The 12,200-nt window shown below is 39.9% G+C and overlaps 1 protein-coding gene across 1 annotated transcript in view; it reads left to right on the top strand.

Moving 5' to 3' along the window:
• The window catches only part of LOC117472391 (spermatid perinuclear RNA-binding protein-like), a 102,739-nt gene that overhangs the window by 57,248 nt on the left and 33,291 nt on the right, over window positions 1–12,200 (top strand). Inside the window, exons 7-10 of the mRNA XM_034117545.1 lie at window positions 2,686–2,781; window positions 2,916–3,027; window positions 9,084–9,181; window positions 11,458–11,551. Of these exons, the coding sequence (XP_033973436.1) occupies window positions 2,686–2,781; window positions 2,916–3,027; window positions 9,084–9,181; window positions 11,458–11,551 (400 nt within the window). The remainder of the gene's footprint in view (window positions 1–2,685; window positions 2,782–2,915; window positions 3,028–9,083; window positions 9,182–11,457; window positions 11,552–12,200) is intronic.

The raw sequence follows: 12,200 nt of genomic DNA, 5'->3' as shown, positions 1-12,200 counted from the left end.
TCTTGGGTTACATTTTCACAATAACAAAAACACAATACTGCTTGATGTTCTTTGATTCCAAATGAGAAGACTCTTATGCTGCGTTCACACCGGACGCGATGCGATGTTTGGGGGCGGCGCGATTACATGTAAAGTCAATGCAGAGATGCGGACAGACGCGAATTCGCTCCGACGGTGAGCATGAAGCGGTTGATGCGAATGTTGCGGCGCGATTGGAGGGGGCTGCGACCAGTGGCGTCGCCTGGCCTGGGCATCCGGGGCTTTAGCCCCGAATGTTTTTTCTGTAGCCCCGGACAATTCTCCCTCAATAATAATATATATACATTAACCGTGCTTTACGTGAACCTCATCATGACACAAGAGAGGACGGCAGGACTGTAATTTCCCGTGTTCAGTGAATGCAACAGAGGCATGACACAGACCAATCAGAGAGTTGCATGGAAATAAACGTGTGCTTGTGTCATTCAAGCTCGGCTCTGTGTGTGTGTGGCAATAGCGCATTTTTTGTGTGATAGAGAGAGAGAGAGAGAGGGAGAGAGAGAGAGAGGGGGACCGGTGCCAGCAGGGACCGTGTTGTTAGCATCTGGTTAGCTAGCTGATAAATGGACATAAGGAGCTGTTTGTTCCACAACAAGCTGGAGGAGAGTCCTCTGCTGACAGACTGAGAGACTCAGGTGAGCTAAAGGACTCTCTGAGTGTTTAGATAGTTTACTTTAGTCTAAGTTATCTCAGTGGGTCTCAAACGGTTTGGTCACAAATTATTCAAAAGATTATTTCCGCGGCACACTTTTATATGATCATTATAGTTATAAAAAAAATAAAGAGAATAAAGGAAAAACAGTTATGAAATACTATATGGCAGTAAAACAAGAATAGAGTTTAAAAGGGGAGTGATTTGTAAAATATCCTTAAAGAAAAAGTAAATCTGTTTACAGTTCTGTTTCAAATGGGTGTTGAGAGATGTATCCATAGATCTCTTAATGTTGCTCTCAAAGTTCACCAGATTGATTGCTTTTAACTTCAATATTTAAAAAAAAATCTTCCCGGGGGAGCATGCCCCCGGACCCCCCTAGAGGAGGTTAGGTCCCCCCCCCCCACTCGTAAAAAATAGCAGTTTACCCCTGCCTATATGCCTGAACTGATTATCGAGCCTTCATTGTAACAGTCGCGGGTATACTGTGTGTGTGCGTGTGGGGAGTGTTGCAGTAGAATATTCCACTGTAGCTCCGCCGCCACTGTGGGCTAAGCCCCGAATGTTTTCAGGTCCAGGCGACGCCCCTGGCTGCGACAACCGCTCGAGTTCAATTTTTTCAACTCGAGCGTCAAAATCCCATGACGCGATCTCGCGGTAGCCAATCGGCGGTGAAGATCTCAGCCTGCCTTCACTGACGTTGAACCAGAAAACCAAAACATCAGCCGTTAGGTGTTAGCACTCAGAGCTCACAGCTCCTCATATCTGTTCAGAAACTGGACAAAAGTTACACAAAAACCACAGACTGTCTGTGTCATGGCGAATACAGTATCAGTATGTTGTTACTTCGGCATCATTTAGAAACGTGCATTACAATTTAATCACGGTAAAATATGTTCATTTTGTTATAGTTGTAGCCAGCCCGTCTTGTTTGAATGATGCAAGTAAACACAGTTGATAGCCGCGGTGAAACTCGAGCGTTTAGAGCGATGCGATAAGAGCGATTAGAGCGAAGCAAATATTCGCATTGCGTCCGGTGTGAACGCAGCATTAGACTTATCAGCATTTTAAGCATTATTTCTCTACTTTTATATTCTTAATGTTTTGTTTATTTATGCTATATTTAGCATAAATATATTTTATGAAATGTTTATTACTTTTTTTAATTTGTTATGGGGGTTCTTGTTTTGGTTATTCTGGTTTGGGTTTATTTTTGTTCATTTATAACTATGTTGCAACTTAATTTTTAAGAATGTATTTTTCGATACAATGTTTATGACTATAGATTTTAATTTATTGTGAAGGTTATTGTTTTGGTTGTTGTTGTTTGGGATGAGTTTTGTTAATTTACAATTATATTACAAATAGATTTTTGAGGTATGTTTTGAACACACTGTTCCTCATTTTCTTCTATTTATTTATATTAATTAAGGTATTTTTTATTTATTGTAGATGTTCGTGTTTTTGGTTGTTACTGTTTGGGTTAAGTTTTGTTAATATCTAACTATGCTCGAAATTTCAGTTTTAAAAAGTGTTTATTATAATTTATTTATAGATTTTTTTGAATGTATATATTTGTTTGTCTTGGTAGGGGGGTTCTTGTTTTGGTTCTCTTGATTGGGTTGTGTTTATATTTATTTTTATTATTTTTAAATACATTTTTATTGTTTTATTTCAATTTATTTATTTTGTTGTTTCTTGTTTGGGTCGTTCCTTGCATGTTTTGTTGTATAACTTGTCTTCCTCAAAGCAAATAAAGGTACTTAAAAAAGATAATTGAACATTATCAAATTAGATATCAAATGCAGGCTCTCACAACAGTATTTGTAGCAAAATTACATTTTAGTGGTCTTGAAAATGCTTCTTTAGGCGCTGCAGTTCTACTATCTCTGAGCTTGAATACATATCCTATTTCTGATGTGTGCTGCTCTGCTGTGTTGCTCCTTGTGCTGACACTCAGATCTGTTTGTCTCTCTGTCTGTCTGTCCCCTCAGGCCAGAGTCACAGATCTCAAGTCTGGTGTCATCGTCTTGAGGATTTTCAGAGACATGAGCAACAGACTGGCTGGGTGGCAGCCTCTCAAAGGATGGGTAGGTGGCTCCACAGAATCTGAATGAAGTCGTACAAACTGTAAACTACACAAGTGTCGTAAGCTCTGTGTCCCAGGACCAGACGCGTGCCTGGAATTGCTTTAGTTTGTTGAGTGTCCTCTCTATGTCCGCAGCCTCTGGAGCTGATCTGTGAAAAGGCCATGGCAACGTGTAACCGGCCCCTGGGTCCAGGGGAGGGCCTGCGCCGCGTCATGGAGTGCATCGCCTCAGGGATCCTTCTTCCAGGTCAGGGATCAGTCCTCTACTGCAACCTCCAGGCCCCCTCTGTGGTCTGCATTTACACTCTGCACACGATCACGTTAGTTTAACATCGTTTGTGAAACCCAGGATGAAATGTAGGTGTCTCACCATTTGCTTGGTGTGTATGGTGCACACATAGAGAGAAATACAATTGTACGAAAATTGACCAGAACTATTACAATTTTTTTTTAAACCATATAAAACATAGGGAAATATTTACACAAAATATAAATACAAAAAAGACCTAGTACAGTAACATATGATAAAATACCCGGGTAAAATAAAATATGTGCAGTATTGGAATTTAAAGTGGAAAGCTTTGCAGATTTAAGAAGGGGTAGTGTTTAACAGAAATGTGCAAAGGATGTTGGCAATATTAAAATGAACAATATTCGTTCACATGATGTGAATACACTTAAACCATAGTGTTTACAGAGGGGGTAAGAGTAGTTAGGGTCCCAGACCTTGTTGATGACCAGGCCTCGTATAGAAAGATATAAACAGAGGTGAACAGAAATCTCCATATCTTTATTTATTTTTCTATTTGCAAATGTGTCTCTGCAAATGTAGGTGTCGTTAAAGAGTGTATTTAAGAGGCCCTGTTATGCTTGTTGGGATTTTCCCTTTCCTGTATTGTGTTATATACGTTTTTGTGTGCATGTTAATGGTCTGCAAAGGCTAAAATCCTAAAGTTCCCTCCAGAGGGAGTTTCTCTCCCACACACTCCCCCCTGCCTGAAACTTATTTTAAGCTGCTTTTATACTAATTTGTAGTCAGCAGCTGTTTAAAACCTGTGTTACAATGATTTGCTCATTAAAGAGGCCTTATTATTCTTTTTGGGGGGTTTTCCCTTGTGCATGTCAATTGCCTGCAAACCACCCTGAAACACCTCCTTTACACTTCTTTGTATACCTTCCGAACATAGTGACGTAACACTCATGCTTCTATTGGTTAGCGCTCCAACACATTGTACATGATATGGTAAGGGTAGGACAACTATAAGCGCTTGACCAATCACAACAGAGCCAGCCAGCTAACCAATCAGAGCAGACTGGGCTCTGGTTTCAGACAGAGGGTGAAAAGAGGTGCTGCAGCACAGGCAGTATGAGAAAAATAAAGAGCTTTTTGAACATTAAAGCATGGAGACATGTCACAGGAGAGGCACAAAATACAAATAAGAACCAGAAATTGAGCAAAATATGTCCTTAAGGTTTGGATTTGAAAAAATAATCCAAGCAGTCAGATTTGTGCAAATGTTATATTCAACCTCAAGTAGATTGAACTGGAAACTAGAAAATACATTTCCTGCTGAAAATGCGTGTGAATGCTGTAAACTGTGAACATTTGTGGCTGAATTTAGCTGAATATGTTATTAGTTGAATGGTCTCTGTAGCTGCTTTAAGCTACAAAAACCAAGTACGTGTGTTGCTGAATTTAGCGGAGAAATGCAGAAAAGTTAAATGATTTGAATCAAATTGTTAAAGCTCAAATGCATTGCAATGACTTTGTTGAAAACTTGAAAGTGAAATGTTAAACTGGAAGAGTAGAACAAATAGTGAAGAAGCTTAATATTTAAAATAAATGGTTTAAAAAAGGTATAAACAACCAAATGTTGCCCCCCCTCCGTGGATCTGATGCTGTCCCCTCACAGGAAGTGGGAAACGGGAGAAGACCTCTGGACACCACGCTGTCTCAATGATCTACACTGTTAATATGAGAGGAAAATATTAAGTTAACAAATAAAACACAGCTCAGGGGCAGTCATGGACGGTAGGTTTTCCTACAAAGAGAAGTAGTAAACTCAGCCTCCATTGATTTTCATATCAAATTAGCGTGTTAATAAAATAATCTATCATGGCTTATACTTGCATATCTAAACAGAATCATGAAAGCATGTTGGTAGTCCGGCACAGGAGTCCGTGTGTCTGACTCTACCAACATGCTCACAAACTGCTAGCTAAGTAGCTAACTGTCCCTGCTGTTAGGCTACTTAGCTTGCATTGTTATGGATCTAAAGGTAGCAAAAGCTAACTTTCATAGCACAGCTTTTCTTTACTTCTCACTTAACACAATAAAGAAACAGACCGTATAGTACAGCACAAACAACACAAATGATCAATACTTACATATATTTTCACTTGTAGTATTATAATAATTGAAATGCTGATTCTTCTGGGGGTGTTCTATCCACGCTCAGCTACCGCACCGCAGCTGCCTGCACTGTACAATCACTGGAGGACTGGGCTGTCACTCAAAAACTGAGTAGCCAATGGGGACGCACCCCTGAAAGTCCCGCCTACCTGGGACATTTGTGTCAGAATCGAAAACAAAAAATGAGGGAGCGCAAAAGAGAGAGCTGCAGCGAGAGCAAAAGTCTGATCATTGAGAAAGAAGCAAAGAGAACAGCACACAAAAATATATGTTAAAACAAAGAAAAAATACTTATAGTTTACATGATTACACAAATGATTTGTTTGCAACTTATAGTTTTATTTTTAAATTACATTTATTTTGCTTGACTCTTGCTTTTCTCTCTCAAACTCTTAGTTTTGCTTTATTCTGAGAAAGTGTTCTTTTATCTTTATGAAACAAAACTAATCCCATATTTACCAAGCTCCAAACTAAGTTAAATATCTCAAAAAGTGTAAAAGATATCAAAGATCTGAATAAGATTGTAATGGCTGAAGGTCTTGTGATCATTTTAAAGTTGGAATGAAGTCTAGTCTAGCATTTGGCGCACGGTGTAGTTAAAAGAGGATTGTAAGGTTCCTCCCATTGAGTTACATGTTAAAAAAAGAGTTTAAAAAGCGGAATATTTCAAAAAGTATTAAATATTTTGAAAAAGTTGTTTGTTTCCCATCAGGTGCTGAAAAGGCTGAATATTTTGATATTTGAATGGTTTCTGTAGCTGAAAGTAGGCTGAAGTTATCGGACTGCAAAATATTGGTTGAAATAATAATAATGAGAAGATTAAAGATGTGAAGAACTATAGTGGAATGCTGTTGCATACTTTTTTTCCAAGTTGCAATAAATAACCAAGAGGCTCACAACTCAAAACAATAGAGTGGCGAAGTCCCTCCCACTTACTTCCGGGGTATGGGACCTTATTCCGGAAAAGTTATGCATTGAAGTCAATGGGGAGAGAAAACTTATCTTTCGATCCCGTTTGAATTGTGCCATGAATTACACATATGATGTTTGTCAATCTTAAAAAATCATTTCCATGTCAAAAAAGTCACAGTTTGTCGTAAAACTGTTGAAATATAAGACTATGAAAAATACGTAACTAGAAAGACTACAAATCCCAGAGTCGCGTAAGTGATGTCACAATTGTTTACCTCCACCATTCAGATACCTAAGATCAGCGCAATATAGATATAATCTATCTATATGGCGCTGGCTAAGATAAGATAACTTTAACAAGATGCCTGTGTGCTTAGTACCAGGTTGTTATTATACCAGCAATGGGTCTTGCTCGTTCTTTTGCTTCCCATCTGATGAAACGACCAGGAGTGGCTTGATCAAGTTAGCTACCTAGCTAGTAGCTAGCACGTTAGTTAGCATTACAGCCTTGTCATTTTTATTAGCCTTAACATGAAGTAACATTAAGTAACCCAAAATGTTAAACAGTAAGAGTAGTAGTCATATTTCGTGAACCCTTTGAATAGTACTGTCACCGGTGTGATCATTCTATAATACACCATTTAATTCCGGGGGAGAAATGCTAACGCTAACGTTAGCATCGGCGATCTTTTCTACTTCATGCTATCTGCACAAATGGTTGACATTAAACATTAAAACGACCAGGCAGTTCAGAGAGAATCAAAGGAAGGCAGGCTTTGCATGACATTCTTCAGGACGTGTTTCATTGTGGTGATAGTCAATCGTTTGTTGACAAGACAGTAGTGACGGCCATCTTGGTGACGTGTGTGGTTGACCAGAGATGTAGTTCATTGAGCCTTTCACACAAACAAATGTGTTACTTCACAGTTTTACGACACATTTTAATTTGTTTGACTTGCAAAATTATCTTTTAAATTGACAAACATCATATGTGTAATTCGTGGCACAATTCAAACGGGATCGAAAGATAATCTTTCTCTCTCCATTGACTTCAATGCATAACTTTTCCGAAATAAGGTCCCATGGGGCTCAACCGGAAGGGGAGGGACTTCGCCACTCTATACCAAAAGTCAAAACATGTTGGCAGCAGGTTTGCCCTCTGAATCATTCAACAGTTTTAATCTTGTAAACGATGAAATTACTCCGGCCAGGAATGAATACATGTCAGCCTTCAGTGGATAAGAGCTGACCGTAGTGATTGGATCCAGTACTCAGACTCTCTGCTCAGAGAGCAGCGAAATGAAATTACAAAGTTTGACACTGAAATTGAAGTGAGCAAGGACACTGAAGGAGCTTTATAGCCCCATCTGAAGAGAACAATTAATAAGAGGGAGTATTTAAAATGATGATCCATTGTTTTGGTCAGTGCACCATTATACAAATACATGTTTACTACTTGTATACTACTTTTAAGGGAAAGGGGCTTTCAAGTACATAAGTCATAAATGAAATAAAGTGGCTCAATATCTGCTGAGTTCTTCAACAAAAGCTTGCTGAACACATTGGTCCTTGGAAATATTTTAACAACCATTTCATGGATATCCATAAAATGCTTTTCAGACATTCAGGTTCCCCTCAGTTGGAATTGTAAAAGGTGTTACGATGATGATTTAAGTTCTATTTGAAAATGTCCCTGACATTTATTGTCGGGGCCGCCGCTTGCGGACAGGCAAGGCAGGCAACTGCTTGGGGCCCCGGACCAGAAGGGGGCCCCGGACCAAAGAAGGTAGATTAAGAAGGTCCACAGCAACGACAACATGAAACACCCTTTAATTTACTGCAACGATATGTCGGGAAACCCCCTCAAGGCGGCCCCATGCATAGCGCGCCGTAAAATGCTGCTTCTTATCTTAAGTTTCGTTGCCTTGCTCCGCTGTGCGTGGTGATGAAAAGCTGGTTCGAGGGGCCCCCAGTGAATGTTTGCCTAGGGCCCCACAGACTCTAGAATCTGCACTGTTTATTGTCATGGGAATGTCTTCCTGTTCTATTTCAAAAATGGAATCCCACTTAATAAAGACATATTATGTTCATCTTCAGGTTCATATTGAGATTTTGTGTCTCTTCTTTGTCGTGTTTACATGCTTTTTAATGTTCAAAAAGCTCTTTATTTTTCTCTTACTGCCTGTGCTGCAGCACCTCTTTTCACCCTCTGTCAGAAATCACGAACAATGTGTTAGAGCGCTAGCCAATAATAGCGCAAGTGTTACATAGTGATGTTATTATGTTGCGGAAGTAAACAAAGGAAGACAATAAAGGCGTTTTCGGGAGTGTGTCTGGAAGGAACTTTGGGATCTTAGACTTTGCAGACCATTGACATGCACAAAAAACCTATATAACACACTAGAATAAAGGGAAAAGCGTAATATGACCTCAGTCTACAGTATCCTACAGAGCATTAATTGGGTAGTATAGATTCCCTCAGGGCTCCTTTAGTGGATTAACAGCAACATGAGTGTGGAACTCTTTCATTCAGTAAAAGTTGGTGGTGAATTATTTTTAGAGAGATCGAATCCACCTTCTTCATCCTCCGCAATTGTAATACTGGAGCAATCCACTTTAACAATGTTTTTTACTCAGCTCCAATACAAGAAAATGTTCTCAGGGTTATTTTTTCCTTCCCCTTCTCTTTCTAATCCATATTCCGGCAGCTTCCGTGTTTGATCAGTGCCGAGCGTTAGCCTTTGTGATGATGTGATTGGATTTTGTATTCGGGCTTCGCCTCAGCGTTGAAATGGCAGGTTGTTCCCTGGAGTCCCTGAATCATTGATGAGTTCCTGCTGCATTCAGAGTGTACACAGCAGGAGTTGCTTAATTATTTCCGTGTGTGTTTTCCTGTAAAGAGAAATTAAAGAGGGTTCAAAGAGTGTGTTGCTGTTTGGAGGACTCTCATGTCTGAGTCACAACCTTTTCCTCTACAGAAGGCCCCGGAGTCTACGACCCCTGTGAGAGGGACCCCACAGACGTCCTGACTGACCTCAGCGCGCAGCAGGCAGACGCCATCACTCACAGCGCACAGGTCAGTCCTCTTTACCCATCAGCCCCTGCTGCCGTTAGCTCTGCAGTGATTAAAGCCAAATCTTAAAGCAGAAGGAATTTAAGTCCATAAGCATTTACACTATCAGTGTTTAAGACGTTAACTATAGTTAGTATTTTAAATTTCAGTAAATGCTGATTATTTCCTCAACTAGCAGCAATTGAAGCATCTTGAGTGTCTTGCTGCTAGCCCAAAACCCAATGAGATGTCTTAATGTAGGAAAATGAAATGCTGCATGTTTTTAGATTTGAGAAGCTATCAGTATCAACTATTTTTTGCTATAAAGATTAATTTATTAATTTATCAAAATCTGATTGAGTTACAGTTAAGGTGTTTCCTGATAAAGACGCTGTTAGGTCGAATACCAGTGTGTGCGTTCAATCCAAGCAGCAACCCCCAGTGCTAAAAAATACCCTTTAAATCCCAATGTTAAAATGCCCACCTGCACAGCAGAAGTAAAACATGTTCAGTCAATAAAGCGTACCTCAGGCTCAATGTAGCAAATTCAACTCTCAGGGGTTTGTGCTAAAGAACACTCTCGTTACGATCAAAATAATTTAAAAAAACATCAGTTTTTTAGTTGCTTTTGTGGTTTTCTCCTGTCACAGAGAGACAGTGTGTTTTGTTGCTGCAGTCCAGGAAGTTTAAGCTGATACCTTTTTGGTTTTAATTTAGGTTTAGGAGGTTTATAGTGCTCAAGGGCACTTTTACAGGAACACAGGAGCATTTCATCGACATCCTTCTGTCTGCACCGGGAGCATCGATTAAGACGCTCTTGTCTTCGGCCTCAGGGCCACAGATGCTCCCAAAGGTGATCAAGTGACACACACAAAAAAAGTTCACCTTGAAATTCATCAAGTATGGGATGGCAAAATCTGTTCAAACTGGAGCTAAATAATAAAATACTAATACATTTTACATTTAGAGTGCTTTTTAAGATACTAAAATATGCTTTACATAATATACATTTTTAAATCGAAAGACAATCATTAAGAACAACACACCTCAAATGTAAAACAATAGTAATTTACACAATAAAGAGGCCCTATTGTGCTTTTTGGTGTTTTCCCTTTCCAGTAGTGTGCTATATATAGGTTATTGAGCATGTACATTTTCTGCAAAGGCTAAAATCCCTGTGTTCCCTCCAGAGGGAGCACAGGCAGTATGAGAAAAATAAAGACCTTTTTGCACATTAAAGCATATACACATGACACAGTAGAGGAACAAAATCGAATGATATACCTGAAAATGAGCATAAAAGGGCCCCTTTAAAAGCACCATTGGAAATGTGAGTTTTGAGCTGCTCAAACAACAGAGTGATATGTGAAAACCAAAGAGAGGTGTGCATGTAAACTCTTTTGTGTAGCTACAGTAAGACTTCTTCGCTGGAGATGAACTAATGTAAAGCCACAGATGTGTTCCGAATATAGACTTTCTTACATACCTTCCCTTATAGGAAGTCTTTCATATGAACTGCTGCTTTATGGACCTTGTCTTTGCACTCTGCCCCTGAGATTTATAAAACTTCCCTTCCTGTTTTCCTGCTATAAAAGCTGAGTATAATCATTAGCTGGGCTGCGACTCTTGAGACTTTGAAACATCTCACTGGGGTTCACTTCCTCTCCGCCGAAGTCAGCATTTTCTTTCAGGAGACCGGACGAGCAATGCTCTCCTGATTGAAGGAGGTTTATTAGAAGCAAGCCCACTGCATTACCTCAGCACTATAAATAGCTGAGTGGCTGCAGAAGCCCCGGACTCTGACCTCGGATCAGCAGCCCCTCAGTGTAGCGCAGGCTTGATGAACTAGGAAGCCTAATTAGCCTCCTTAATGAGCGTGGGAACACTCTTTCCCGCTCACACCCACACAACTACTGTACCACCACCACTGCTGCTGCTGCAACGCACAACAAAGTCTGCCCCCGGGTGGAGAATGGGAGCTAAGCGCTGAGAAAATAATGAAGACATCCTCAATTCACATCTTCCCCTCTCACTCTGTTCTGCCTTTGTTTTGCTCTCTGGGAATAAGTTTCTTTCTTTTTCTTATCTCCTTCGTTTGAGTGTTTATTCCCCTCCTCTATAATGCATGACGTTTCTCCCAACAGAGTCAGATTGTTTACACAAAGTTTGCCCGGTAATTACAGCGCATTGATCGGAAAATAAATGATATCCATGCTGCCTGTTTTGACTGCACACTTCTGTTGCTCTACAAATACAGAGACGTGCTCTTATTCTGTCTGGTGTGTGTTTGTGTTTTTCAGCATGCGTTACGCCTCCTAGCTTTCGGACAGCTTTACAAGGTCTTGAATATGGATCCTCTCCCTGCCAGCAAGCCCTCACCAAGGCTGTTAGAAGGTGTGTGTTCAGTTGTGTTTTCCTGTTCATGTGAGTCTCATATACTGTATACGGTCGCTCATTGCAACACAAAAACATGGCCTCTTTTCCGACTATCCTGCAACATTGATTTAATTGTTTAGTAACCGTCCTAATCCTTTTCAATTTATTTTGGCTGTTCCCATTATTTTTATTTTATCATTGTCTATATTAATTTTTCACATTTACAAGCACAAAAAAAGTGTTATGTTTGAATTTGCCAGTAAAATAGTTATAGTTGTAATCTTGTGTTTACCGTTTGAGTATGGGCTTTTAAACATACATTGCCCGATCCATCCTTTCTCCAACCAATCAGTCGATCCATAGACAATTCACTGGAACCAGAGACCAATAAGTTATATAGAGATTGACACTCGATAACGTCAAACAAATTTGATGCCCTGTTTTTGCAAAAGCAGATTTAAACACCTAAGGATAAACCTGCCAGCCAGCTAACCAATCAGAGCAGACTGGGCTCTGGTTTCAGACAGAGGGTGAAAAGAGGTGCTGCAGCACAGGCAGCATGAGAAAAATAAAGAGCTTTTTGAACATTAAAGCGTGAAAACATGTCACACTAGAGGCCCAAAACATAAATGAAAATGTGCAGAATAGGGACCCTTTTAACCAGTGC

The sequence above is a fragment of the Trematomus bernacchii genome, unplaced genomic scaffold (assembly GCF_902827165.1).
Source record: "Trematomus bernacchii unplaced genomic scaffold, fTreBer1.1, whole genome shotgun sequence".
Classification (NCBI taxonomy): domain Eukaryota; kingdom Metazoa; phylum Chordata; class Actinopteri; order Perciformes; family Nototheniidae; genus Trematomus; species Trematomus bernacchii.
This window is presented reverse-complemented; position numbering and strand designations above follow the sequence as displayed.